The sequence below is a fragment of the Rhagoletis pomonella genome, unplaced genomic scaffold (genome assembly GCF_013731165.1).
Source record: "Rhagoletis pomonella isolate Grant_MI unplaced genomic scaffold, Rhpom_1.0 Rhpom_scaffold_00013, whole genome shotgun sequence".
Taxonomy (NCBI): Eukaryota; Metazoa; Arthropoda; class Insecta; order Diptera; family Tephritidae; genus Rhagoletis; species Rhagoletis pomonella.
In genome coordinates, this window is record NW_023458567.1 from 1,083,607 (window position 1) to 1,111,461 (window position 27,855).

General features: G+C 37.5%; 1 protein-coding gene across 16 annotated transcripts in view; it reads right to left on the reverse strand.

The window, feature by feature from the left end:
- LOC118748447 (basement membrane-specific heparan sulfate proteoglycan core protein) overlaps positions 1 to 27,855 on the reverse strand; it is a 219,569-nt gene that overhangs the window by 110,851 nt on the left and 80,863 nt on the right. For 14 of the 16 annotated variants that reach the window (XM_036482885.1, XM_036482876.1, XM_036482888.1 and 11 more), the window contains 6 exons: positions 7,229 to 7,814; positions 6,988 to 7,156; positions 6,755 to 6,918; positions 5,237 to 6,088; positions 3,411 to 3,725; positions 2,536 to 2,658 (listed from right to left, as the gene is read on the reverse strand). In XM_036482885.1, the coding sequence (XP_036338778.1) occupies positions 2,536 to 2,658; positions 3,411 to 3,725; positions 5,237 to 6,088; positions 6,755 to 6,918; positions 6,988 to 7,156; positions 7,229 to 7,238 (1,633 nt within the window). In that variant the 5' untranslated portion in view covers positions 7,239 to 7,814. The remainder of the gene's footprint in view (positions 1 to 2,535; positions 2,659 to 3,410; positions 3,726 to 5,236; positions 6,089 to 6,754; positions 6,919 to 6,987; positions 7,157 to 7,228; positions 7,815 to 27,855) is intronic. The other 2 variants (XM_036482887.1, XM_036482881.1) reach the window with 2 other exon arrangements.

Consider the following 27,855-nt stretch of genomic DNA (forward strand, 5'->3'; position numbering starts at 1 on the left):
ACAAAATATTTATTTGTAACCCAGTCTATAGGACACAAATAAATGTACAAATTTGGGGCAGAACCAGCGTTTCCAGTGCCTTGAAGGGCCGCTTTACATCTTCTTATTCATGCTTGCTACTACATCGTTATTTCAAGTGCCTCTTAGTATGCCACAACCTCATTTTTTTTTGTTTTTTGTTTTGATATTCACTCATTAGGAGTTAGTTGAAAATTTTAAATCTGCCAAAAAACACATTTTCAATTGCTATTTTCACTCACTTTTTTGACACTTTCTGTTTCGCTAAAGTACACAGCATGCAGATAAATCTCTGCGGGAAAGTTTACAAATCCACCCACAAAGCCAACAACTTTGCTTGCAACAAATGAAAGTGAGTGTCAACAAGCAAGGACACGACCAACGAAACGACGAAAAAGTCGGAAAATAAAGCAACAAAGCGACAAAGCAAGCAACACGCCCATACACAGTGCTTGCACACACGAACATACATATATAGCCACACAAACATAGAACGCTCGCTGCTCCTTAAGCCACTAGCTGGGACAGATCCTGCCCACTGGGTGTGATTGCTGAAATGGAATTCAACTTTCGACACTCGCCACTCGACACCAGTAGTTGGAGGCGTTTTGGCGCAGGAGGTGGAGGGCTGAGGGTTTACATATGTACATACATACATACATACATACATGCATATCAAAAGTAAGCGTGTAATTTTAATCTGCTACAAATTTTGTTTTTATCATCACACAATGCAGTTTGATTTTATGATATAAGCCAGCATAAATACTTGTCCTACGTACAGATGTATGTATGTATACATAGAAGTAGATATACATATATAGTATGTATGTAATATAGTTGGGTAATGTGTGGGTGTAAGTTTGTAGTTTAAATATTTGCTTGTTGTAGTTATGAGTTCACGCGTATTTGTAATTTGGTGTTACACTTTTTCACCACGAATGATTGATAGGATTTAAACGATTTTTTTTTTTTAATTTTTTCTATACAATTTTTATTTATTTTTTTTTGATATAGTCAGTCATTAAGCTCGCAAATTTTCGTGTCCTCTATTTGAAAATGAATTGAATAATTCACTTGTGCCGCATTTCTACTGCCATTTGAATTGACATGCTTCGCTACGCTTTGTTGACTGCATTTTGTATTTTTTTTTTTTTGGATTTATGCGAAAAATTCGTGTATTTTCTAATATTGCGCAAAATCAAGAAATCGTTCGTGTGTTTCTATATTTTGCATTGCATGCTTTTATAAATAGCCTTTCAAAGTTTCCAGATGTTTGGTAAATTTTACATTTCTAAATTTTTTGCATAATTTCTCCTTGCACATTGAACTATTTTCGTACATTACTTTTAGCTGCAAAAATATGCGTAATGACCAGATTTTGCCACCAGCAATTTTATTTAGAAATTCATACAAGTGAAATCAGTAAAATAAATTGTATTTATGCACTGTATTTATATCACTAAATATTTTGCAGGTATTGCTCAATTTTTATTGTCGGGCCGGCTATGGTAGGCCACGAAACCTCACGAAATTAGAACGATGGCAACGTACATTCGCTCTTCGCCGTCCCAGAACAATTTTAGTATCACTCGGAACTTCGGGTTAGACGAGTTGTGATGAATTATTAAAGCACAATAAATCTGTGGTCGCAGCTGACATCCTCTAAGGGCCGAATTCACAGTGTTTAGTTAAACCATTGTTAACTTAACCACCAACAAGAGTTTAATTATGAATTTATATTCAGAGTCACATAGTTAACTATGGAAATTCGTATCGCCTGAAAATATACAAATTCTTAAAATCAATACTTTTCTATTCAAATTTGAAATTCGTTCCACAAAAAAAATTATTTCACAAGAGTTTAGCTATGGGGACATGCTGGTTTAAACTTTTGTTAACTGAGCGTTGTGAATATGAAAATCAATAGTTAAACTCTTATCAGTGGTTAACTACGCACTGTGAATTTGGCCCTAAAAGGAATAACTGATATTATCGGTTGTCGATAAACTTATCTTTATCGTTATCGATACATTATCAACATCCTTATCGATTTTTTATCGATATAATTATGATATCGTTATCGAAATCGGTATGGTTTCCGCTATTTAAAATGACAAATATTACTTCTTAATAAGACTAAGAGAGCATTTGGTGTGGTAATGGTAGTTACATATGTAGTTTGGCCCACTAAAATAATACTTTCTGATATTTCGATAACGTAAGAATGTCTGAATTTAATCAACACTGTGGATAGGTCGGAATAAGTTTTCTTGTTATCAGAAGAATAACACAAAACATATAGGCTGCATTTCTTTATTCATTCTGAACGTTTGGAATAAACTTTTTTGTTTATTTATTCTTTAGAACATTCCTGATGATATGTTGACGTATATTTCAAACGCATTCTTTTTATTCCGGCTGTGAAATGGGATTATCCGGAATGTATAAAGAAACGCAGCCATAATGAAAAAATATACTACACATATTCACAATACATAGAAGGACCTCACTTACCCTGTTCTTCCTCTGTCGGGCAGTTCGCCTCATCGCTGCCGTCGAGACATTCACGTGCGCCATTACACAGGTATTCACGGGGCAAACAACGTTCATCACATTTAAATTCGTATTCAGCACAAACTGAAAACATTCGGGTAAGTAACGATTAGTAAACGAAGTCACAAAACAGTCGGCGGTTAATAGGTTCATTCATGATGTGGTTAGAGAGAGAGAGAGAGAGAAAAAATTGCGACTCTCGTACAGACAAACTGAGATGAAAATGTACAAATGAGAAATATAAAAAAATACAAAAGAAACTGAATATATAAAAAATTTAACTAATTGCACGAAAATATTTACAGTGAAATTTTTAAATATTTAAAAAATAAAATTTGCAAATTTGTACTTTGGTCACATTGGTTAGTATTAATATATATTTTTTTTTTAATTTCTAAGGAATACTTTTAATTTTATACACTATGCAAAAGTGCGACGATTCTGAAGTTCGGAATTTTTACAGTTGACGCATTTTAAATTCTCTAACTTTTAGTTTTTGCTACTTTTTCGGTTGCCAAAGTTTAATGCCAGAAAATTTGGAAGAGTTCAAGGACTGAGTGTCTTAATTTTATAATTTTCGCTAATATTCACTTGGCAACCCTAGCAAACAGGCTACGTATTTATGCTAAGGACAACACAGATGAGCTACAGCAACTTATTGTAAATGGTTTGTGTGTAGTGGTGTAGTGGGGACACAGATTTTGGGGTTCGGGAAAAGGATTGGGGGTTTCTGTTACTTTCATAAAGGGGCACAATTATTTGAGGACATTTATTTTTCTGGAGTTTGTTTGAATGCGCTGATGTGACGCCACGCACACACACATACAAAATTATACCCTTTTCATATTCATCGCCCTCGCCTTCGCCTCCATCGACAGGTTCATCCTCTGAGCAGCCAACTTCGTCTTCTCCGTCGGGACAGTCTTCGTGGTCGTCACAGCGCTGCTCGTCACAGATCTGCACACCGCTTTCGGAGCAGGTGAACGAAGCGTCACCACGGCAACCGAACGGTGTGAAGAGCGTGGAACGATCGGTCGATATGCCATGCCCATTGTCGCCAGAACCCTCATCAAAGTCTGGTGTGATATGAGAAACGTCTTCGGGTTCCTCGGTGGGTTGGGGCTGCCATGGTTGTATGACGTTGTAGTTGTCTGCAGTTATCAAAGCGAAATTGGAAAATGCTAATCAGAGAGAAATTGAAAATATCCACTTTGCCGACAGACGTCGGATTACAAGGTAAATCGCGCGTTGGTAAAGCGTACAAAGAGCGTGCGAGCACAGAGGAGACATAAAAACTATGTAAGTAAAAACAAGGGGTAATTTATTTCACCCAACACACAACACATAAAGGTGAAGAGCGGTAGTAAGCGTTTGTAACGTAGGAAATACAGAGGAAACTAAATACGAACACACACAGATGACACAGTTTGGAATAGACGATCACAGAGTAATGGAGAGCGACACATAAATGGGTGATTGAGGACAAAATGTGAAAGAGTGGTGAAAGAAAATGGTAGGCGGGTAGATTAGCTCAGTGTTTTGAGGAATGAGTTCGGGTCAGAGACAGGATGTGAAAAATTTGGGTATGAGGGAGTGAGGTGCAGAGATGAGCATGTTAATGAGAGCGCTTCTGTATATAATTTTATGAAACTTTTATAAAACCAATTAAACGATGATTCCGACTGAAGAAAAGCACTGAATGTGATGTTTGGGGATGTGAGCAAGTAAAAAGCATTGCAATTTTATTGAACCCGAGTAATGTTTTAGTGTATGTATGTGTATTGATTTAGATGAATATCGAGCTGAGTAAAATAATAACGAAAGAATAAATTAAATAACTAATAAGTAAAATATTAACCAAAGATAAGTAAAAGTTAGGTAAAGCTTTAAAATAAACTTTGTTGAGCTTTAAGAGACGCCAAAGTTCCCATTGCATTGGGATTGTACCGACCATATTGTTAAGGGTTAAGTTTTCGAAAGTTAATTACACCTGAAAGCTTTGAATGAGCTTTAGTAAGCGAAGAAGATATGACTCAAACTGGCATCGGCTTGAGTGAGCTTTTTGTACACTTTATATAGACGTGCACAGAGTAGTATCCGTAGATGACCATTATTGATTGAAAGAAGTAATGGGTAAGAGACCTGTTACTCCTCTCACGTCTACATAAAGATAGCTTTAAAAAGCTCGGCACACGAAAGCTCTATTTTTGAAGGGACAACAGACCCAGTTTGAAACTTGCGCTAAGGTAACTGATGAAAGCTCTAGCGAAAGCTATATTTGTGAGTGAAAGCTCCAGTTACAAAAAGTCGTCAAATAGAAAGAGGAAAAAAGTTTAAGTTAACGACCGTTAGTATCCTAAGCCCCTTTGCTGTTATCACTTATAAAACGCAATATCAGCTTTTCCAATTATTTATAACGGTTAGTTTATAAGTTAGTTTGGTTAGCTTTTAGCTATAAATACAAAATAACCCGGTAATTAGTTAGCGCGTTCTATGTTAATAAAGCGTTTTTTACAGCCGCATTGCAGTCAACATTGGAGCTAGGCCGCTAAGCGTTGCTCTTTTTCAGTAATATGTTAAGCACTTAGGTCTAGAAAAGCTTGCTTCAATGAGTACTAAAAAATTATTGATTTGCGGACTTTAGTCGGCGCATAGACGCTACCTCGGCCACTTTCGTATTCAGCGCGACGGCGTTCAGCTTCTTCTTCTTCAGCACGTAGACGTTCATCTTCAGCATGACGACGCTCTTCATACTCAGCGCGACGTCGCTCTTCTTCCTCTTGCTCGACACGGCGGCGCTCCTGTTCTTCTTGTTCAGCGCGACGTCGCTCTTCTTCTTCCTCTTGCTCGGCACGAAGGCGCTCTTGTTTTTCTTGTTCAGCGCGATGCCGCTCTTCTTCTTCCTCTTGTTCAGCCCTACGGCGCTCCTCTTCTTCTAGTTCATCCGCATCATCATCTTTGGTTGGCTGTACGGAATTGATACTTTCGCCTTGCTCTGCTTCGACGCGTCGGCGTTCTTCATCTAATTGTTCTAAGCGACGACGATGTTCCTCTTCAGCACGTCGGCGCTCATCTTCTTCTCGTTCCGCCAAACGTAACGCTTCATCTTCTTCCTCAGCGTGACGGCGTGCTTCTGCTTCTAAAGCTCGGCGATGCTCCTCATCACGTCTTCGTTCCTCTTCTTCGGCACGCTGACGCGCATCTTGTTCTGCCTGACGGCGATCTTCTTCCTCATAGATCGGGCCACATAAATCAGCGTCTTCGTCAGAGCCATCCGCACAATCGGGGTAGCGGTTGCAGTGTTCAGTGCAAGCTATTAGTGAACCATCTGAGCACTGGAATTGGCCATTCGGGTTGTGATCACAATCGTACTGGTACGCGGGTGTGGCCTCATCGATAACACCGTTGTCTTCTTCTTCCTCAGCCCCGAAACCGCCATCGGCACCGTTGTCTTCTGCATTAAACTCGCCGCCATTTTCGCGCTCATACTCGTAATCGATTGGCTCACTGATGTCTAATGACGAAAGTTCAAGGCGGATTTAGTGAAAACTTTGGATGATGGTGAGGAGAAGAGAAATTTGTGTTGATGTCAATGGCTTTGAACCAAAAATGAAGATGACTCAAATGAAGTTGACTCGGTTTTAGCCCCCTACACCGTTACAAAAAATGCATAAATTCTCCTCTACTTGAGAGCAGAATTTCTTTTGGGTTCCTTTTTTTATACCCTATTCAATTTTTTAAATCTTCACGAAATAGACATAAATTTTTGAGTACCAGGCTCAATGTTACGTGTTTTGGAAAAAGTAAAGTCACTGTTAAACAATTCTAAAAACCAATTTCAACAACTACATACGGTAAGTAAGAAGGCGAAAAAGTTAGGAGGTCAGAGTAAGGGGAGTGGGGTCCCATAGAGGTTAGGTATAAAACGAAGCAAAAGACTACCGACCTTTGCTTCAAAACATTTCAGCCAAACAAACACTTTTCGGCTGTTTTGTTAATCATAGAAATTACCACGGCTCAAAACTTCCAGAGAAAACTCTATAAGTTTATCAAATAGCAGAAATTTGAACTACGAAGAACCCGCTAGAAAGAATTACAAGACCTGCGGTGAGCTTTCACAGAACTGCCGAGCAGTCCTTACTTCCTAATGTGGCGCATCTACCGACCCAAACACACTTACCGCGAACAAGTCTGAAATAGTAGCGACTGTCAGTGTCGGCGCCCAAGCTGCCCAAACGATGGTAGCGAGCAATTTGATTGGCAAACACTTCTCCGAAATCTGTGACCTCTTCGGGCAGTTCCAGCTGCACGATCACATAGATTTTGTAGCTGTCATTGTGTGGACTGTTGAAAGACAAGAGTAGAAATGAAGTTTACATTCAGGCTGCTATCTTGTGCGCTTAGTTTACTCACAGTACGGCCAACAAGGTCGGGCTGATGTCAAGGTCCTCATCATTGTGTGTGCCATGGAAGAGTTCGCGGAAAGAGATCTCCAATTGGCGGTGCAGTTCGAGAAATTCGGTGCTCTTTTGGTCGGAATAGGCAATTTTCCATGGCTCGTTGATGATGAATTGTGTGCGCCCTAAAAAAGAGAAAATAAATAAAAATGCATTAGCAACAGTTGCGCCAAGTCCCAACAACAACTTGCACTCACACAATGCCATAGGCGCGGCACCGAAATCCTCATCACCATCACCGGAACCATCGTAGTCGCTCTGTCGTTTCGAGTGTTTTTTCGCCAGCTTCTTCTGCTGCTTCGCGGTTCCTACATGCTCTGCCGCCTCGTGCTCAATATCCTGCGCTGACTGTTGGCGTTGGAGCAACAGTTTTCCGGCGCGGTGCTTGCCATGCAGCTGAAGCTTGTTGCGATGCTTCTTGCCTTCACCAGCGCTGTGCACCTTGTGCTTCGAATGCTTGTTGTGCGCTTCCTTGCCGCCTTCGCCATGGCCGCGTCGGTGATGCGAATGCTTGGCTGACTTGTCCTCCGCCTTGCCGAAGATGCGGCTAAGCTCGCGACGCACACGCTTGACACCCTGTATCAACCAACTGTCGGCGTCGGCATCCTCCTCGGCCGCGACCGGCTGTAGTTCGTCCTCGAGCAGAGATTGGGAGTCGAGATCGCGCGTGCTGCGTGCCACTGCCACATTTGAACTGGCAGCGGCGACGTTGGTGGCGGGTGTTTCATCAAACTGGTCAATGTCGAAGGTGTCGTCGATGGTGAAGTCGGCATTGTTAAGTTGCTGAAAAAGAAAAAAAAATGCATGTTAATAACAGTCTTGGCCGGAAAATAGGCAATAACAGAATGCTAGTGGGAATGTTAAGTGAATTTTAACAGTTGATTGAATTAATTTTTCAATTGAAAACATTTACAGCCCTTCCGTTAAATTCTTGCTGCGCTGTTGAGTTAACAGTGAGCTGTAATATTTATGCATTCTTACGGCGATGAAAGCTCCGTATGTTGGGGAAACTTTACAGTGCATCTTTATTACAGTTAGGTTTGCGACTTTGCTCAAATTGTGTGGTGAGCTTCTGCAACTCTTGGTATGTTGAATTGGACGGAAAAGTACACACGTGCTATATAACATGCGCGCGCGTGTGTGAAATATATTTTAATTGACTTTTTGTAAATTCGCTTTATAGACAGATAGGTCGTTTTTGAATAAAAACTATTTGTATAGTTTACAGAGTAAAAAAGTAGAAATACTTCCTTTCGCCGAGCGATTCAAACCAACTAGACTGAAAATTTTATACTATACTAAAAAAAAAAGATTAATAAAAATTAAAATTTGTAGTTTTCGCTGAAGTGGCAAGCCTCAAAGAACGTAGATTTTAGGTAAGAGAAACAACACAGAAAGAATGGAAGTGGAGTGTGCATGTTGAGGAGAAGTTGTCTCTGGTAAGGGAGGCAGCACAGGAAGAAAGGAAGATGAGTATGCAAGTTGCGCAACTGGAAGCAAGTTGAGCAAGTCGAGCGAGTTGAGCATTATTCCCGTCTGTTCCTGAGTACGACCTCTCGGGGAGTATTCGTAGTGGCTGTGGTTTAACACCCAAATGCGGGTAGAACCGGCTTTGGTTGGTTCGATGTGGAGTTGCATTCAAACCGGGTGTCGGAACCCAAAGAACGGTAGAGGCTTTAGATAGGCTTCGAGCCCAACCAAGATGGTTAAAGTGCCCATCCCACACTGCCATTGGAATTGATCCATTGTGCTTTTGAGGGTTAGGCCTTCATGGCAGGTACCCACGTAAAACACCGATACAAGTTGAGGAAGGTATGTATTCCAGTTCGCGGTCTACATTGCCAGGTAGATTTAAAATTAGAAAAAGGTTGCGCTCAGTTGCTTTCGAAAAACCTTTCCTCGTACAATTTCCGTCGCTCTCTCAGTGGATTTTCCGGCAATGCTAACCTTTTTATGAGTACTGAACTGAAGTCTGAAGAACTCTAATTATAAGGCACCACGTTTGATCGGCTCATAGCACTTGAGTCGTCTTGAAACCTTTTCCGGTATTATTAACTGAGTTCTAAGTTTCAACTTTGTCGCTATTTTTTCCATTCGAATTATCTAAATACGCATTGTGGAGAAGTCAACTTGCAACTCTACAATCTATTTGCTTTATATGTATATTTCTACTATATCGAATCCAGCTTTACTACCCATCACTTTTTTTATTTTTTTCTGCCTCTCCTATACAAAAAACTTTTACTTTCTAAAATAATTTTATGGTCACTAGCTCTGCGATATCGAACAGAGTTTGCAACATTGTTGTTGGCTGATAAGTGAGTGACACAATTAATGAAATTTAGAACTCTAGGGTACTAAGAGTATAAGTGCCCCATAAGCACTTTGTACTTCACTGATAACAACAATAATCCCTAGTCAACCTAATTACGAGTAGGTAATAGCAGGAGTAGCGCAATTCAAATAAAAAGTCGTAGAGTAGAAAAGTCGTAGAGTGTATAAGGTGTGGGGTAGGCTCTGGGCTAAAAACTAGGTATAAATATAATACATAAAAATGTACATTTATATATAAAAGCTTATATGTACGCGTATTTTTTCACGTTTTTTTCCCCTTTAGGTATGATTGTTTATTTTTGAAATAATAATAATCATGCCTGGCCCTGTCAACGTATGTGCCACTATCAATCAATTCGCTGGTAAGGTTATATGAGTGCATACATACGTGTACAGTCAGCGTCAAAAATATGAATACCTTAACGTTTTGACGATTTTATTTATTTATATTTTCCATACCAAATTTTTCTTACTTTTTTTTTTTAATATAATTCATTCAACAGCAAAAACCAGCAGCATTTCATATAGAAGTCGGGAAAATTCAAGATATAGATACGAAAAAATTCTCATAAAAATTTCCAACTTTTCAATTCGCTGTCTTAGAAAATAAAGAAAAGAAGAAGAATAAGTAATTTAAATAGATATTGTTCATGCGTTATATGGAATATGGAAGAAAATGCTTAACACTCTTGACGAAAAAATTCTCAAAAATCAATTTTTAGAGACTTGAAACTTGCACCTATAATTTACAAAACTGCGTACTCAAAATTTATCTAAGAAATCGAACTGAAAAGTTGAAAATTGTGATGAAAATTTTTTCGTATATCTTTAATTTTCCCCGAGTTCTAAATGAAATTGAAAAAATTTATTCTGCTGGTTTTTGCTGTTGAATGAATTACATTTTTATAAACAATTAAGAAAAATTGGGTATGGAAAATATAAATAAATAAAATCGTCAAAATGTCAGGGTATTCATATTTTTGGCGCTAACTGTTTATTATATGTATGACGTTAGTGCCATCAACACAATATCGTATGAAATGTGTAAATAACTAGAAATATTTATATGTATATTACAACAACAATTAACACTAGCGCTGACAAGCAGAACAGTTATTAAAATGAATTGGTTTTTTCTGTTTTTCTTTTGCTCGCTTTTATGACAATGCGGGCCGGGCCGGGCCGGCAAAGCGCTGGCGTTGGCGCGACCGGCCGGTGAAGCAGTGCGCTTTTACAGAAATGTGTGCTTGTGTGTGTAACCATTTTTTTGATTGTAAAGTAATCAGTTGTACGTGAAAACAATTGAATGAAAACTAAAAGGAAAACGAGTGAAGTCATTTTCTTTGCTTTACTTTTGCAAAAATTTCGCTTGGGCTATTATTGTTGTGATATGTTTATATACACTTCTAAAGTCCCTTATGTTATTTCTACCTTTTTTTTTGTTAATTTCCAACAATTCGTTGTGTTCTTTTGCCACTTCGCGCCAATGAGTCAATGAACCAAGTGAGTTATCACATTTCGTATTTGTGTGCGGGCGTATGTGTGTAGTGTGTAAGATGTATGTAGGTGCGCGTTTTTATTGCTTACACCTATGTTTATGTGTTTATTGTTGCCTACAATTTCTTGCTGATAGCACCTGTCAACAGTCGCCTAGATATTAGCTTCGCAAGGCAAGTGCCACACTCTTCGCAGCCAAAACGAGCCAACGACGCAGCCAATAGGCCAGCTGCTAGCAAAATCTACCCACTGTAATAATTCAATTTATTTTTTTTTTGTCGAGGCCGAGCAAAAGTTTAAGAGCAGGCTGAATTTGAAGTTCAAAGTTTTCGGGTTTTTATTTTTTAAATGATTTTTTTCCGAAACGCTGAGGAGATATTAAAGCTTTTGGTATAAGTGTTTTTTTTTGTTATTTTGGTTCGAAAAACTCTTCGCTTAATTTAAAAATCTGCTCCGATTTATTTCAAGTGCCTACAAAGCGTTTAGGTATCTAAACAATTAAAAAATAAATACAAAAATGGGAACTAGCCCTTTTTTCTTTCTTTCTCTTTTATTGTGAGGTCGATACACACAAGAGAAATAGGGCAAATGCAATCAGTTGATAAGCCTGCAAAGTGGGTCACTAAGCGCATAAATAGTCATAAAGCAGCCATAGATTACGGCATTTAATAATAAAGTCTTTGCAACATTTCCTTCTACATGCCACCAAAAGTTTGAGTAAAATTTTTTGTTTTGTTCTGTATTTTTCTTTAACTTAATTGAATTCTTGGCTACAAACGTGTTATGAAAAAACGGGGAGGTGTGTACCTGACTGAAGAAACGAAAACTGTCCCAACGTCCACCCCTTACGTCGAAAGATCTTCGACGCACTGCCAGCGAGCTAAAAAAAAAACAAATCGCCACTGCCTCAAAGCGCACAGAGCGGCGGAGGAAAAGGCAATTCGGGCGGACCATTTGCTTAACACTCGTCATGTGCTTGAACACGGCAGGCAAGCTCCAAGAGAAGTTACTGACACCTAGCCTTGCAGCAGCAATCGATTGCAGCCTGGTAAGTCATCTCCATTGGAGCTATTGAATCCGCTATCAGGATACTAGCGGCAGCCCGAGTATGCCACTCACCCATGGTATACCAAATATTGCCATTAAAGCGGCAGGTTTTAGTGGATACCTTCGAGAAGGTATATTTCCGAGTAGTTGGAAAAGCAAGAGGCTGATCCTACTCCCAAAGACTGGCAAACAAGTGGGGAGGCAAGCTCTTATAGACCTCTGTGCATGACTGATGCTTTAAGTAATTTACTGGAGCGTATCATATGTGACCGTTTACGGCACCATATCGAACTACGCATTGCTTGTCCGTTGCACAGTATGGTTGTCGGAAAGGTACTTGTACGGTATGTTAGCAGAGGGGAAGATCGACTTATCTCGTAATTCAATATATACCATTTGTTGAGATAGGGCGTTTTTCAACCAAATTCTGCAATAGGGCGTTTTTGAACCGGCTGCCGAAATAGGTCGATCTTCCACTCAGCCGTACAGATCTTTGTCGGGAAAACAAAGACAAGAAATAAGAAAAGTAGTTAACACCTTAGCTAAAGCTTCAATCCAGGCTAAAATTCTCCATATAAATAGAGCACAACACGAAAAAATTCGCCAAGACTGTATCCTCAATGAGTAGATTATAGGCTTGGAAGACCTCCTAATGTCAACAACACACTTTATGTACTACTTTATGGAGTCGAAATGTAAACAGGTATGTACTTTCCAGATATACCATCGCAAGAAAGTCATATCTTCAGTGCAGCGCCGAGTGGCTTCTGCTTGCCGGGCGGTGTCTGGGCCCGCCGTACTAATCCTAAGCGTCACAACGTCTATAGAACTGTTAGCACAAGAGGGGAAAAGCCTCTGGTTTAACGACCACAAAAAGGCTTCACCAATGCAAGTCAAACAGAAAAAAGGAATCAAGCTTAATTAATGCAAGAACAGTGGTACAGAAAAATGCAAGGCGGGTGGACGACAGAAACTACACAGCTTTTATACACTGATAGGTACTTAAAAAAATTCTATACTTCGGGGAAAAAGGAAGGACGAAGACGCAGTTTCAAGGATGAGAATTTAGTACGGAAAAAATTAAGAACTTCGCAGAGGGGAGTATTTTGCATAGTAAATCCGGTCAAATTTATTTGGTGTGTTTTTCTGCTAAGTAATAAAATAAACACGGAACTTAATCATAATTTGGCGTTTATATGAGAAAAAAAGACTAATTAGCGTGAAATGTTTATGCATAAGATATCTTACGTCCACAAAAATTGTTCATAAAAATGCAATAACGGCATTAATATTTCTGGGGCATACTGAGATGGGATTTGTCCTTTTTTGGCTCTTGTTTGTGAGTAATAGGGAATTTTTCAGAATTTTCAGTTGCCGACATTTCGATGATTTCCCTAATTTAATTGAATAAATGACTTAAAAATATTGCAATAATAAGGCGTCATAAGTTCTCGTCGAATCTGAGTAGAGAAGGAGCTTCCGAGTGCTCTGTAACTCTAAATCTCGATATTATTTTCGAGCATTATTTTCCACATTTGATTTTTAATACATATTTTTAAGTTTTTTAACAGATGAAGGAAAAGGTAGGAAACAACTAGCGATGCGCCGAGCTTTTTCACCAGATCTTTTACAGATAATATTCGATTGATAAGTAATTTTTGCTAAATTAAAGACCAGACCAAAAGATTTATATTTATAAAAACATGGTTTCTCTATACAAATAGACGTTGAATATTCTGAAAGGTCTGAAACTTCACTGTGAATAGCAGAAAAGGCATATATAGGCGCACAGTTTTATAGCCGATGTTTATAGCCAAGGCTCCAAGGCATATTCCTACGAAAAAATGCTGCCCAAAGAAGCCCGACAAGTAAACAAAATTACTATTACATAATTGGAATTTTGCTAAAAAAATTTTAAAATTATTCAAAATTATAGTATGTTCTGTCTACTAGTTTTATTTTAGGATTGCTCCATAAAGAACATAATAACGAAAAAAGAACATGTACAGCCGTCGAAAGTGCAGAAAACAAAAAAAATATGATGCCAATAAGGGCTGTGCTCCATTTGACGCACATAAGTCAAAGAACGAACAGCGTTGGGGGACTTTTTTGGCTACCAACTCATAAACCTTTTATATAGCTTGAAAACATTATGTTTAACGGGACTTTCATCAAAGTTTTTAAGTCTAACTTTTGATACAAATACTCCTGTGTGCGTCGTCCTTAATTTATGCGAAAAATTGCCAACGGGTTAGCAACGTTGGAAAAAAAACTGCACCTATAAGAAATTAACTTAACTTCATTTTTAACCGACTTCAAACAAGGAGGAAGTTATCAATTCATCGGAATACTTTATTTATGTTTGTTACCGCATAACGTTGGACCACGTTAACCGACTTCTATAACAATTTTTTTTTTGAAGAAGGTGGTACCACAGAGGTTGGTTTAGATCCGATCATTGATTCATGAAGAAATTAACGGTACTCTTAAATTTTTGTATGAGAATTGAAGTCGGTTTTGTTTTACGCTTAAAAATTACTTGTTTGCTTAAATAATAGTAGTTATTATTAGACGTATTGAGATTTTCGTATACTTGCATATTATATTTTTCAAATCTTTTTCTAAAGCTACAGCAACGCTCCCAGTTACTTGCTCGCACACACATTTTTATTTGATTAACCCATTAACATTCGAATTTTATCACCTACCACTACACTCATTCATACACAAGTAGACATACACACACACACACATCAACACATACTTTATCATCACTCCAATTCGATCATTTCTATGCATAGCAAGCGCCCGGCAAATAGCCCACGTGTAGTTGTTGTTGCCGTATGTCTCATATGATGACATAAGCATAGCAAAGCGCACGTGTAATTGGGCCGTACAGAAATGATAACTCAAACAAAAAACACAGAAAAAAAACGGCCGGCTCCTACGTCATTCATATAATTAAAAACTCATACCCAGCAAACTAACTGAGGGTGCGAAATGTAATAATTTTTAATTTCAGTTAATTATTCACATTTTATTAGTCGCAAAATTACGTCTGCAGGCCATAAAAAGCAACAACAACAAGCGCACTGAAGTAAACTAAATAAAATACTAGCTTACAATGCTAAGCAAACACAGAAGAGAGGTGCGCGCCGGCAGTGCTTCTCTGCACTTTGCCTATTCATAAGCGCATATTTATAGAACTGACTACAGCGGCGATTCGTCGAAGAGACAAACAAACGAAAAAAGAAAAAAAATGCATAATTTGTTAACGGAAATGGTTGAATGCAGCGCGTATGGAATGTGTAAAGTGTGTTTTTGCCTTTTTTTTGATGGGTGACAGCAATTAGTTTGAAGTGAGCCATAAGACGCATTGCAATTGCTTGCGATTCATCACATCACCAGCAGCAGCAGCAACAAAGTAAACGGATGTGGGTGAGTGAGTGAGTGTGTGTGTGTGTGTGTGTGTGCAGATGTGAAAATTGTGGGGCTTTGGAGGCGTATACGCAACCTTAATTGGCTTGGGTGATTTTCGGCGGAAAAGCGTATAGTTTTGTGGCAAAAATTAATAGCTGGCAATTTTGTACACAACTAAATATTTTTATTATTTTTGTGGAAGCAAATGCAACTAGCACATTCTTAATTTGCATGTTATTTTTTACCTTTTAAACAATTTTTACAGATTTGCATATGTATGTAAATATATCTCTAAATTGCCAAGTGGAAACTCATCACTGACCACCTCAAAAAGGAAAGGAGAAAAAGCTGTTTTCAGCAAGAGTGCATTCAACTTTTTCGAAAGCGCCGCCGCTACAGCGCAAAATTTAATCGAATTTTCATATTAATTTCCCATTTGCATCACCGATTTTTTCTATGCTCACTTGCCACCCACACACACGCACACACACATAGCGACAAATTAGTTGCTCATAAATCTCAATGAAAATTTTGCGTGAAAAATTTGCCAAAGGTGTGTATGAACAAGGCCAAATGAGCACGTGCAGCATACATACAAACATCCATACAAACAAATAAAGGTTGCAAAATTACCGGTTCGTTACTTACACAAGAAAAACATTTTGAGTAGTGTGTGTGTGTGTTTTAGCCTTGTTAAAGCGTCTGAAGGTAAAAATTAATTATGTGGAGAGGGGGCGTGGCTGAGCGCCGCACATGGAAAACGTTGGCAGCGGCAATGGGTTTGCGGGTGCTTGTTCAGACAAAAATCGATTTGTGCTGCAATTATTGACGTTGGCTGCGTAAAATTGATATCAGTCTAAAAGAAGAAAAAAGTCTATAATTACAACAATAACAAGCAGCTGAATTCTTGCATTGCAACGCTTCAGAGTGAAGTCTAGTTTGCCAAGCGACTTTAAAGGATACTCTGAGTTTTCTGTTATGCACAGTTATTTTTGGTTTATGCGCCCAAAACGGTATTGATGGGAGTCAGATGCCTTGGTGAAGTACATAGATAACTACATACATATGTACCTAGAAAGTATCAAATTTTAAAATTCACTGCGTACATTTTAAAGTGCGGCTATTGCAAGTTATGCACACACTCCGTGTCAAAATTATAAACGCGCCACATTTTGACAAGCTTCAACATTTTATTTTAGTTATTATTTAATTTTAATAAACAAAACATAAATAAACCGATTTTCTATACAAAATTAAGTAAGTCTACGAGGTGTACATGGTTACGAGGCTTTAACGCGTTGTCATGAATTGCCCTATAGGTTATTCTTCAACAAAACCAGCATAAATCGAAGTTTCCAATTCTATGTGTTATTAATTTTTTTTTTTTTTAAATCGGCGAATATATTAATTTATATAAAAAAAGGCACAACAACGTCAGCAAAAAAAAAATTCGTAAACTCAACGGTAAGTCACATTTACATACTCAAAATTGCATAAAATAGGTTGAAATTGTTATGAAAGTTTGTAAATTTTTCTTTTAATATTGCACAGAATTTGAAATTTGGATTTATACGTTTTTTTTTTTTAAACAAACTATATTTTTATAAACAAATGATTAAAATTTAAAACAAAAAAAAAGAAATTAAAAAACTTGTTAATATATGTTGGGTTTATAATTTTGGCACGGAGTGTAGCATGTCCCAAAAGGGAAAAAGGTACAAAAAAAGGGTTAAGAGACAGATCTTCCTCCTTTTATTTTCAAGTGCACGCTTGTAGGTTTGAAAATAATGGATTCACTAAAAACAAAATCAGATGGACATACATAGCTTTCTAAGTCGTAAAATATTTAATAGACTTTAAAAGACATAAAAAAGAATTTTATTGAGTATTTGTGAAATGTTTCTCCTAATTTTTCCTAATTTCATTGCCGCAATACTTTTATCAAATTTTCTTTACAAAAGTCAAAACAAAGTTGTGTTTGCATGTTTTCTCTTTCACTTTGCCAAGTTTCATAATTTCTGTCATAATGTCCTTGGTTTTGATTTTCTTTGAAGAATATTTGTTTTCAGAAAAACTTTTTTTCAGTAGCGTTGTATTATTTTTCTTTTAGCGAATAATTTTGCATTTATTGCTTTGTAGCGAAATTTTGTTTTTTGCAGACAATTTCAGTTTGTTTCATTGCTTTGTGGTTTTCTAATCCAAAATGTTTGAGTAAATAATTGGGATAAACAGAAATCACAGCACTATTCGGACTTTCGGTGCAGAGAAACATTTTTATTGAAAAAATTAATGCAGAAAAATTTTGTTGCTAAACTCAAGAGCCAAGTGTGAGATGAATATCTTTACCTTTGAATTTGAATGCCGGCTACGAATACGAAAAATTGTGTTGCCACACATGGGCTTTTCCTACCATGCCCTTGGATGCTCTTGGTGTCATTACCGGCATTCCTCCTTTGTCTATTCTGATTGAAAAAGAGGCCTGCTGGAACGCTCTACGGCTGTCCAATACGATCAGCATGACAAGTGGAGATCTTCGGGGTCCTTTGGACATTCTCAAGCCATTCCTAGATGATCCCCAGTTATCCTTCTACAAACTCTACAAGGTCAGAATTCCTGAAAGGGGCTGCTGCGAAGCGATAATAACTGTGATTGACGAAAGGTCCCTGGTATGGCATACCGACGGATCGAAGATGCGAGACGAAGTACTGGGGCAGGTGTACTTGGATCAAGATTCCAGAAAAGCCTGCCAATGGGCATATACCCAACAATGTTCCAGGCGGAAGTTTACGAAAACGAAGCCAGTGTTCGCAAATGTCTTCATTGAAGGACAAATAGGGCTAGAATAGATATTATGTATGTCAGAAAGTCAGCCAACGTTAAAGATCGTAGACTCTTTTAAAACGTCATCAAAATTTGGGGGGCAGTTGTAAAACTCTTCTGAACCACCTCGGAGTCCACAATAGTCTAAAGCTGTGGTGGATTCCCGGACATGAAGGGTTTGAAGGCAACGAAAGAGGGCTGACTGTCTCGCAAATCGTGGAGCCCAAATACGCTTGCATGGTCCTAAGCCTTTCTGCGATAACTTTAAAGGATACACTGTAGAACTACTTAGAGGCTGGGAGCAATCTCAGATTGCTGCAAAATCTAGTTAGATTTGGCTGATTACACATTGCATCTGTTACTTTTCCATGTTGTATCCTTCTAGACCCACTGTTTTTCATTTAGAGAACTCTTTTCGTTGAATCTGGCCGTGTGCATATTCGATTCGAGGACTTTCTCCAGCAATGTCCTTGAAATTCTGAGATGGTTCTTGAGTTACCTAACTAAAAGAAACCTTGCTGGAACTAGTGCAGTTAGACCGCCAAGGTTCGATAAGCCGCTGTAAAAATAATTTACCCAACGTCAGAAGTGTTCATCCGAGTTGAAGTTAAGACCGAACTAAGCTTAAGGCAGATCTTAGCCACGGATACTTTTCTTGTACCGAAAGTTTTCCTTACCATAGTTAACCATATTAAATGCGAGTTTGGAGGTTTTCAAAACAATCTTGGATAAAGAAATTTATCCAGGAGGTAAATGACTGACGAGCTTCGTTGGAATCGGTGAAAATTGCTCAGAAGAAGCTTGATGAAATTTTGGCGTTCCAAAAAGAGTTTCAAAGCAGAAAAATCACTGAATAGCTTATGAGTAACTTATCGAATCTGTTCACAATTTTTTATACAATTCTTAACATTTTGCCTCTGCTCAAATAAAAAAATGATTTTCTCGTTCAATGATCTAATTCAAAGTGAGCATTTTTGTAATTTTTAATAAATAAAATATTACTTTTTTCTGCAATAAATCAAATTTTAAGTACAATTTGTGGCCCCAGCTGTCACTTTATGCCCCATTTAGGAACCTAGTCATGCCTCAGAGTACCCTCTTAAATTTGTAGCAATTAATTAATGTAAATTAAGCAGACATAGCATGCTATACACACACATACATACTTATATGTAATTAAACAAGTGACAGCTACAACGGCGCATTAATATAAATAAATGAGGTTGGCTAGGGCAGCACTCTAAGAAATCTTATAGAAGTAGCAGTTTCGGAAACTAAAACTGCATACATAAATATCAACGTATGTAGAGGCCGATAAGGAGTGAGCAAAGATGACAAAAGAAGAGATCAATCTTTTTTTCAATAGAAATCATAAGCGCCGAGTGGACTCCATAAAGGAACTTTTAAAAATATTTATAGGACTTTGAGATAAAAAATAGGCTAATTCGTCGAAGATTTATGGCAAATCAAAGATAGCAGTAATTACTCATTTGTCAAAAGGTTGAAGAATATTTTACGAAATTTCAGCAACAAAATATGCACACGATGAGTGTACTTTACTTAGATCACAACAGATATTTAAAAGGAAATCGCTCTTAGGACAGTCAAATACAAAGCAGGAGGAAACTTGAGCTCAAAGTCTGCAAGAACACATAAAATTATTCATTGTTCCTGCTCAACCCGTTTAAAAGCTTTTATAAATGCCTTGGCAATTTTAATGCAAAAGTTTAAGGCGTCCAACGCGGAAGCGCCACATCGTTCATTGGCATCGCTGCGGCTGAAGCGCTGGTCTGGCTCTTGTCTCAGGCAATGAATGCGAGGGCGCGTCGGACGGTTGGTGGAAAATGACAAAGGGTGTGAAATAAACTCAAGTTGCGTCGCTCGAGGCGCCGACTGTTGTAGTGCAGCTGGAGGATAGACGCGTCGCGCAAAATGAACTCAATTCAACAGCGCTTCATTTCTTGGCCATTAAGTGGGGATTTGCGGTCGTTTGCCGAGTACGCCAACACACACACAGACACTCGCATTTTTCACACACTCACTAAATATAGACTAAAGAAGTTTCGATAGAAAGGAGAAAAAGTGTGTGGCATTGGGTGGGACGAATAAGCAGTAAAGTGTTGCCTGAATGACAATGAAAGCCGCCGCTAAGTATGTGTTACATACATATGTATACATAAGCACAAAAATATGCATTTATGAGCATGTAAAGGGTGTTCACTTGCTGCTACTTATTACAAATTTTTTGTGTGTTTATTTACTTTTTTTCTTACTTTTCCACACACACACACACTTGCTCGCCGCATCGCCACTCCGGCACTCTGGCACTGGCAGGCGCTAATAATGGCCTTTTGTTTTATGAGAAATTGCCAAAACGTGCGCTGCATGCCCGAGCAGCTGTTCGCCAAAGTTGAGCAACTGAGATTTCGTGTGCCGCGTTGCTGCGCTGCCTTGCTGCCGACGCTTGTCACGCGCGCGTCCTGCCAAAGGATACTACTTTGCAAAGACATCAAAAATTGAGGATCAACAGTCGTGTTGATGGCTTTTTGTATGCCACATGACTAGTTGATAGAGGCGTTGCAAGAAAGGATGAAGAAACAGAAAAAAATAGTTGTTGAAAAAGCCTGACGGCGGAAGGAAGTGTAGAAAACCACATTTTTAGTAGTTCTTGGATGCCTGAGCTCCACTACTTGCATATTTTTTGCTATTTTTTTTTTCCTTTTCGCGTAGAATTTTTCGACAAAACACTCGCTTTTGGCTTCTTCAGTTTGTGAGTGTGTGTGTGAGTTCGTGTGAGTGACAATCAAACCGATCTGTAAACATTGACATTTATGCTTGTTTCGCACGCTTGCAACTTAAAAAGTCGTTAAGTAAGAAAATGTCGAAGGCCGTCACAAACACTAACACCTACAGAGGCGCACTCAAGCGCACTACATACATACATGCAGTGGTGGGAAAATAAATAGGGGCGCGAAATTTTTTCCAATTTTCCCTATTTTTCTTTTGTTTATTTAATTTTCTTTTTAATTATAGCTCATTATCTAATAAAAACCATATAAATTCATATTTTAAACTTTGTGCAAAAATTAGAAAAATTCTGCAAACTTGCATCTAAATTTTCAACTTTTCAAGAAGAGTTTTAAGACTTTTTTTGCGTGTGTAGTTATATAGCCCATTAAATTTTAGTAGAATGAAGTGTAAGTTTTAAGTTGTAAAAATTCGCGTTGATTTTTGGCTTTTTTTTATCGCATTTTCTTCGAAAATTTTTTTTGTATGGAAAAAGTGCGTAATACATGCAAAAAAAAATTATCGAAAATCTAAGCAATTTGTAGGAACTTCGAACTAAAATTTAATGGGCTATAAAACAGTATACTGAAAAAATTTAAAAAAATCTTATTAAAAAGTTGAAAATTTAGATGCAATTTTGCAGAATTTTTATAATTTTTGCAGAATGTTTGAAATAAGAGTTTATATAGTTTTTGTCACATAATGAGCTATACTTTTATAAAAAAAATAATGAATATTACATAAACAAAAGAAAAATAGTAACATTTTGTTAAAATGTCGAGTTCCTATTTATTTTTCCACCACTGCATTAGGTTCGTGGCGCTACATTTTAAGACACACCAGTTACGGTACGGTTATGTGTGACAGTTGTCAGTTGTCAACAGTATTTTTATTGTCGGTTGCATTTATTTTATTTTCTTCCTCCTTTTTGTTGTGCAGCGCGCAATGTTGCATGCTCGACCCTAGCGCGCGCATCGACTGGATTGCTGGGGTATGTTGGCTGTAGAAGCTAAGGAGTCGCAAGAAAGCGTTTGTGGATTTTTCAAAAGTGACTTTGAAATCTCTTTTTATAGTTTAAATGTGACTATAAATGTGTTTTTGTTTCCCTTTTCGCAAGCTTTTTTTTGTTATTTATAATATTTTGTATTCTTTATTGCTGTCATAATGTGGCCTTAAGTGTGTGTGCTAGGGTTGGATTTATGACAATTGTACTTGACATGTCAGTTCTTATGCCACGAATCGCTCGAAAATCTTCCGTCAGCGATTTATTTGATGGCAGTGCGATAACTTTGCATCCGGCCAGCATTAAGGGGAAATCAACGTGAAAATGACAAAAAGATGAATTGCATGCATAAGAAACTTTTTTTGTTTTTGTGGAATACATATATGGCATGTGGTTACGCCAAATTTAAGAATTTATAAGGTTCAGCTAGTCAATACCTAATACACGTAACGTAACCTAATGTGTATACTGGCCAACGCAATATATTTTTGTTCATCAATTTTTCGATGTGGCTTATAGGCGGCAAATTGACAAGGAGCTAAAAAGGAAAATACAAAAAAAGATATTTTCGCACCTCTCTAAGTTGACGTGTTAATAATTTTTAACGATTTCTTGCGTAAGTTAAGTCTAGAGTAACAGAGCTTTTATTCAGTAATCTTGCTTTGCTCGACATAACAATCAACTACGAAATTTAAGTTTCTATGTACTTATGTCCACAATAGACCATTCAAAAAGTGTATGTATTCTGATTTCAAAACCGTTTTACGAATCTGGCTGCTTTTACTTTAAAAAAATTTTTTTATATGCCAGTCGAGAAGTGCAGTCATGCACCTAGTAATTGAGTGAAATTCAAAAGTAACTCAAGCATTTTATGTTGCACGATTTTAGGCGCAAATCGCTTAACTTTACAGCTAAACAAAAAAATAGCTTCAAATTTTTAATGGAAGAACAGCATTAATTTAAAAAGGCAGAAGCTATAACTGCTTTTTCGGAGATCACCACATCTCTTCATTAGACCTTTCCTTGAGCTCAGCAAAAGACCCAATTTGCAAAAATTACCTGCAATGAGAAGAAAAAAGAAAAAATCTCAAATTAGAATTATGCCATTGTAAAGCGCGGTAAATTAGCATTCTAAAAAATGTAAGTAAAATTTCTTACAATAAATCAACACGAAGCAGTTTTAAAATATCAAAGCAAACAATTAGCATCAAAAAACCAAATTTCTAAACGAATGTGGCAGATATGGGTAATTAGAGCTCGTTGTCGAAGAAATTGAGAGCTTGCTACGCGAACATAAAAGAAATATTTTCGCAGTAGCAGAGTAACGTAAATGACACATGGAAGTGTTGAGAATTTTAGAAAATTGAATATGTACATACATACGAGTATATATATACACATATACAGTGACTCAGACAAGTGTTCACATATTGTTTTTAATACACACAAAGTTTTTCAAGTTACAATTTTTTTGTTAATTAAAAAAAAAATGTTCATGCTTTAGCCAAAACCCTATAAATAACCATAAAAATTTAGAAAAAAATAAATGGTTAAAAAACAAAAATGTATCACGCACCATCCAAAGTCAAAATTTTTTTCTAGTTATTTCTTTCCATTTAAGTGAGATAACGTACACGATCTTTAAAAGTGACACAGTTCAAAATTTGGTATTTTTGAAATTATGCGCTAAAAATGTACACATAAATAAAATTTACCTTTTTTAATTTTTATTATAATTTGTTGAAAAAACCTAAGGTTAGGTCACCCTTGCCCATCTGATTGGCATGTGCTGAGAAATAGTTTTTCAAATTTTCAAACAAACGTGTAATTTTCAGTTGTGTCGCCTTTGAACACGATGTGCGATATGTAGGTTCTAAATATGAAACAAATCGGACCATAAATACGATTTTCCAAATGTTTCAACTCTTGGGCCACCTATCGAATAATCTTTTTGCAGAGTTATTTATTTTCACGTAATATTCATTCCAAATATGAGCCATATCGGACCGTAAATGCCGGTTTTTAAAATATCTCGATACTTGCGCCACCTAGCGGATTAATTCATCTTTCTTAGCCGAGTGTAAAGCTTCAAGTCTCTAGCTAATCGGGAAATTCGTTAAAAATTTATTGCAGGATTTGATTACACACAGAGGGGAAGAAACTTAGTAAAAGCTTGTAAAACAAAAACTTTAAATTTAATAACATTGTGGGCGTTCACACTTGTCTACTAGTTATCTGGCTATGTTGTTATTATACCTTTTATGAATATAAAATGGCATTTTACCTTAGGTCCGATGCTTATAAGTATCAGAAGAAGAAGAGATACCAAAATAATCAGAACGTCGATGTGAGTCGGTTTAGCAATTTCCGTCTGTACGTCTGTCTGTCTGTTCGAACGCAATCTAGTCTCTCAGTTTGCTAGATATCCGACTGAAATTTGGTAAGCGGGTGTATTTCTACAATATATTTATCATTTGTTGGAGCCGGCAAAATCGGACCACTATAACATATAGCTCCTATACAGATGATTGTTCAGATATGAGATTTTTTTGTTATAAATCCACCATTTATGCAGCTGGGATAATGCAATTTCGCACTATTTATTTTCACTCATTACAGAGAAAACTATAAAGATTGGATCACTATATATATAGGTTCCATATAACTAATTGTACTTTAAAGCTGTTTCATTTGGACGGCTAAAAGTGAGAAATTTCGTGGGCTATTTTCTTAATAATCCTACAAAGTTTACTATACCACTGATTGTGCAGATAAAATTTTTTGCGAAAGGGAGTTTTCCTTTATATAGGTAGCTAAAGCCATTAAATTATGGTTACCGGTTTACATATCGATCATTCACAGTAGTGAAAATCATTTAGATCGGTGCTTTATAAGGTATATCTTCCATCTTGTTCAGATACGATTTTTTTTAATAACTCATCCCTATATCTACGTGTGCAGTGAAGGTAAAAATTTTGTTTAGCTCTTAGACAACTAATTAAAATGCAGTAATCAGTTGAAGTAAAATTTTCTGATGTTCATGAAAGGTATGAAGCCTTCAGTATTGCCGAAGACAGCACCGCCCTTCCTTGTTTTTTTTTTTATTTAGTTTACAATAATAAAATACACTATAGAATAAGATTTTTTAAAAAGATAACAAGGCAAGTGTGAACACCGCCATTGTGAATATCTAAAAATAATCAACATGTGAACACTTGTTTGAGTCACTGTATATCCATACGAGTGCAAATTCGAGCGAATGCTTGTAATCGAAGTTGTTTAATGTTTAATTAACAAAAACAAAGACAACGCTTGACAGACATAAAACAGTAAAGCACAAGAATCGATTTGTTTATGGAAAGAGGAATTCGCAATGCTAGAAACATTATACATTTGTCTGTCTGTGTCTACTAACAGACAGCACACGTGTTTGTCTGTAGGCATATGCAACTGCTGAGGAATGCCACAACCAAAGTAGAGTTGAGCTCATCGATGAACAAGTGAAATATTTACAAGAAATACAAGCAGCAGGAGAAGTATTGCAATTCTTTACTTAGTTATTTTTTTAATTTTTCATGAGTAATCGTTGCATTTCATTGGAAAAAGTCGCTGCGCCGCATACCGACTGACATTTTTGTTTATTAGCGGCGCTGAAAGCCGATGCGTTGCGGCGCTGAAAAATATTTAAATATTTTTACAAAGAAGAGGAGAATGTTTGTAAAAATTTTGCTTATTGCTAAAATTACACCAAAAACTGTGCTAAAGCTCAAAAGCTTGAAAGAAATGCATTCCAATGCTTGAAATTACAGTAAATCGCTTGCGAATTGCCAGCTAGTTGGCAAGTGCAAGCACCGGAAATTAAGCGTTCAGCAGCGCGTTGACAATAAAGTAGCCACAGCTGCGCTAATCATCATTCATGCAAAACTGCAGTGTACTGACCAACTGACCGACAACAAGGCGACAATTATGAGATTATCTCTCTGAGCGATTATTTAATTTGCTAAATTTTTTTATTTTTAAATTTTTTATTTATTTTTTTTTGTTTCTTCCAAAGCCGATTTAGTTATTCAAGTAGGTAAGTAGCAGCGAGCGAACAGCTGACAGAGCAAACGAGGTCCATACAACACAGCAACCCACACAGCAGCCAACAAGATGCACACACGCACACACATGCATACGTTCAGCTTGCACTTAAAGCGCATCGATGTTAAAAATATCTCGCGGCAGGCGTATTACACACCCACCAGCAGCGCAACGAAGACGTAGCTGAGTGTGTGTGTGTGCATGTGTGCCTAATACATACATACGTGTGTGTGACAGGCAAAGCAGCTTTAGAGGCAGGTTCGTAAATAATCGAGATTATGATAAAACAAAAAAAAAAAAAAAAAAATTAAGAAAAAAACGAAAAAGGTATGTTTGCTACATATCTTTGTTTAGTTGCATGTACATGCATATGTAGGTATGTATGCACTTGTGATTCATTTGAATATTTGTGTGCAACAGCAGTTGATTCGCGCACTTAACGAGCCGTTCAGTTCGACCAGCAGTCCGTCCGTCCGTCTGTGCGCTGCAAATGTGCATGCAACTTATCCGATCGCCAGCCAGTCAAATGCATCGCAGCGTTGTTGCCTTCATTATTGTATTTTACTGCATTTTATGTGTCAAGCGGGCGGCTGTAAGTTGTTAAGCAACAGAAAAAAGCTACGAAAAAAAAGATTAATACATCTTGAAGAAGGGAAGCTGCCGGCCCAACAAATAAAAATGGAAGGCAAGTCAACTGCATAAAAACAATATTTTAATGCAGAAGTGTTAGTAAATACATATGTATGTATGTATGTATGTGTAATACATCTGCACAAAGCCGGCTTACTGTCCGTCTCGCATTTGCGTACTTTTTATCCTATCCGACGTTGTCTTCTTGTGCAATTTGTGTTGATTTGAAATTCCAAGATCAGCTGGAGATCTTATTTGCTTCAATTGAAGGCAAACAAATACATAGCAGCCTGCATTTATGCATATGTATGTAGCTATGTCCATACATGTAAATGGAGCTTCGACATTATCTATGTATATGCATTTGTTTTGAAATCAGGGTCGCAGAATTTTATTTAGTTGGCATGCGGATGTGATTTGTGACGAGATACAAAATATAGAATAGAAGGGACGGTTGATGAAATTCGCAGTACCGTTAAGTCATAAAATGAAGAAGAAAATTTAAAAGATCTATCTCTGCTGCGAACAGCCAGTTTGGCAGTACCGATTAGCCCGAGTCAGATATATTCGACGAGCCCGATAATTTCCGCTGGCATACTGCCAATGTGAAGCAGATCCCGGGATATATTAGCATAAGGGGAATGAGGAATTAAACAACTAAGAGTGGGCCTAAAAAACCCAAGAAATACTTGAGTTACACGAGGTTTTCTGTATTCTCAAGCTTAGCTAAGGACTAAAGCTACTGACAGTACCAACGGAACCAACGAGTGATTTCGGAAGTTTGGAAATCTCTCACAGAGTAATATTCGACACCTCGACGTTTAATGAATTCGATTTGTTGCAGCGACTAACAACGAAGGTTAGCTGGGCCGCGTCGTGTGGCGGAGCCGTCTTCATCCTCCTAAATACTCAGTTGTGCACCCAACGTCGACTGGCCCAGTATAGAGCGCTTCCAATGTCACACCGTTGGGTTGCAGACGCATACGAGTAGTCGCTGGGTATGGTGCCGAGCTTCCGGAATATTACTTATCCTAATTCTCAATATCGGTAGACGACGGTTGGACTACTAGCAGTATGTTTTCACTGCTGAGCCTTGTTCGACAGCGTGTTATTGGACGGTATTGAACACCTCGTCGTATAGAGAATCTGAGGTTGTGACGTCAGAATATCGTATGAAGAATCTTCTATGTACCTCCTCCAGTA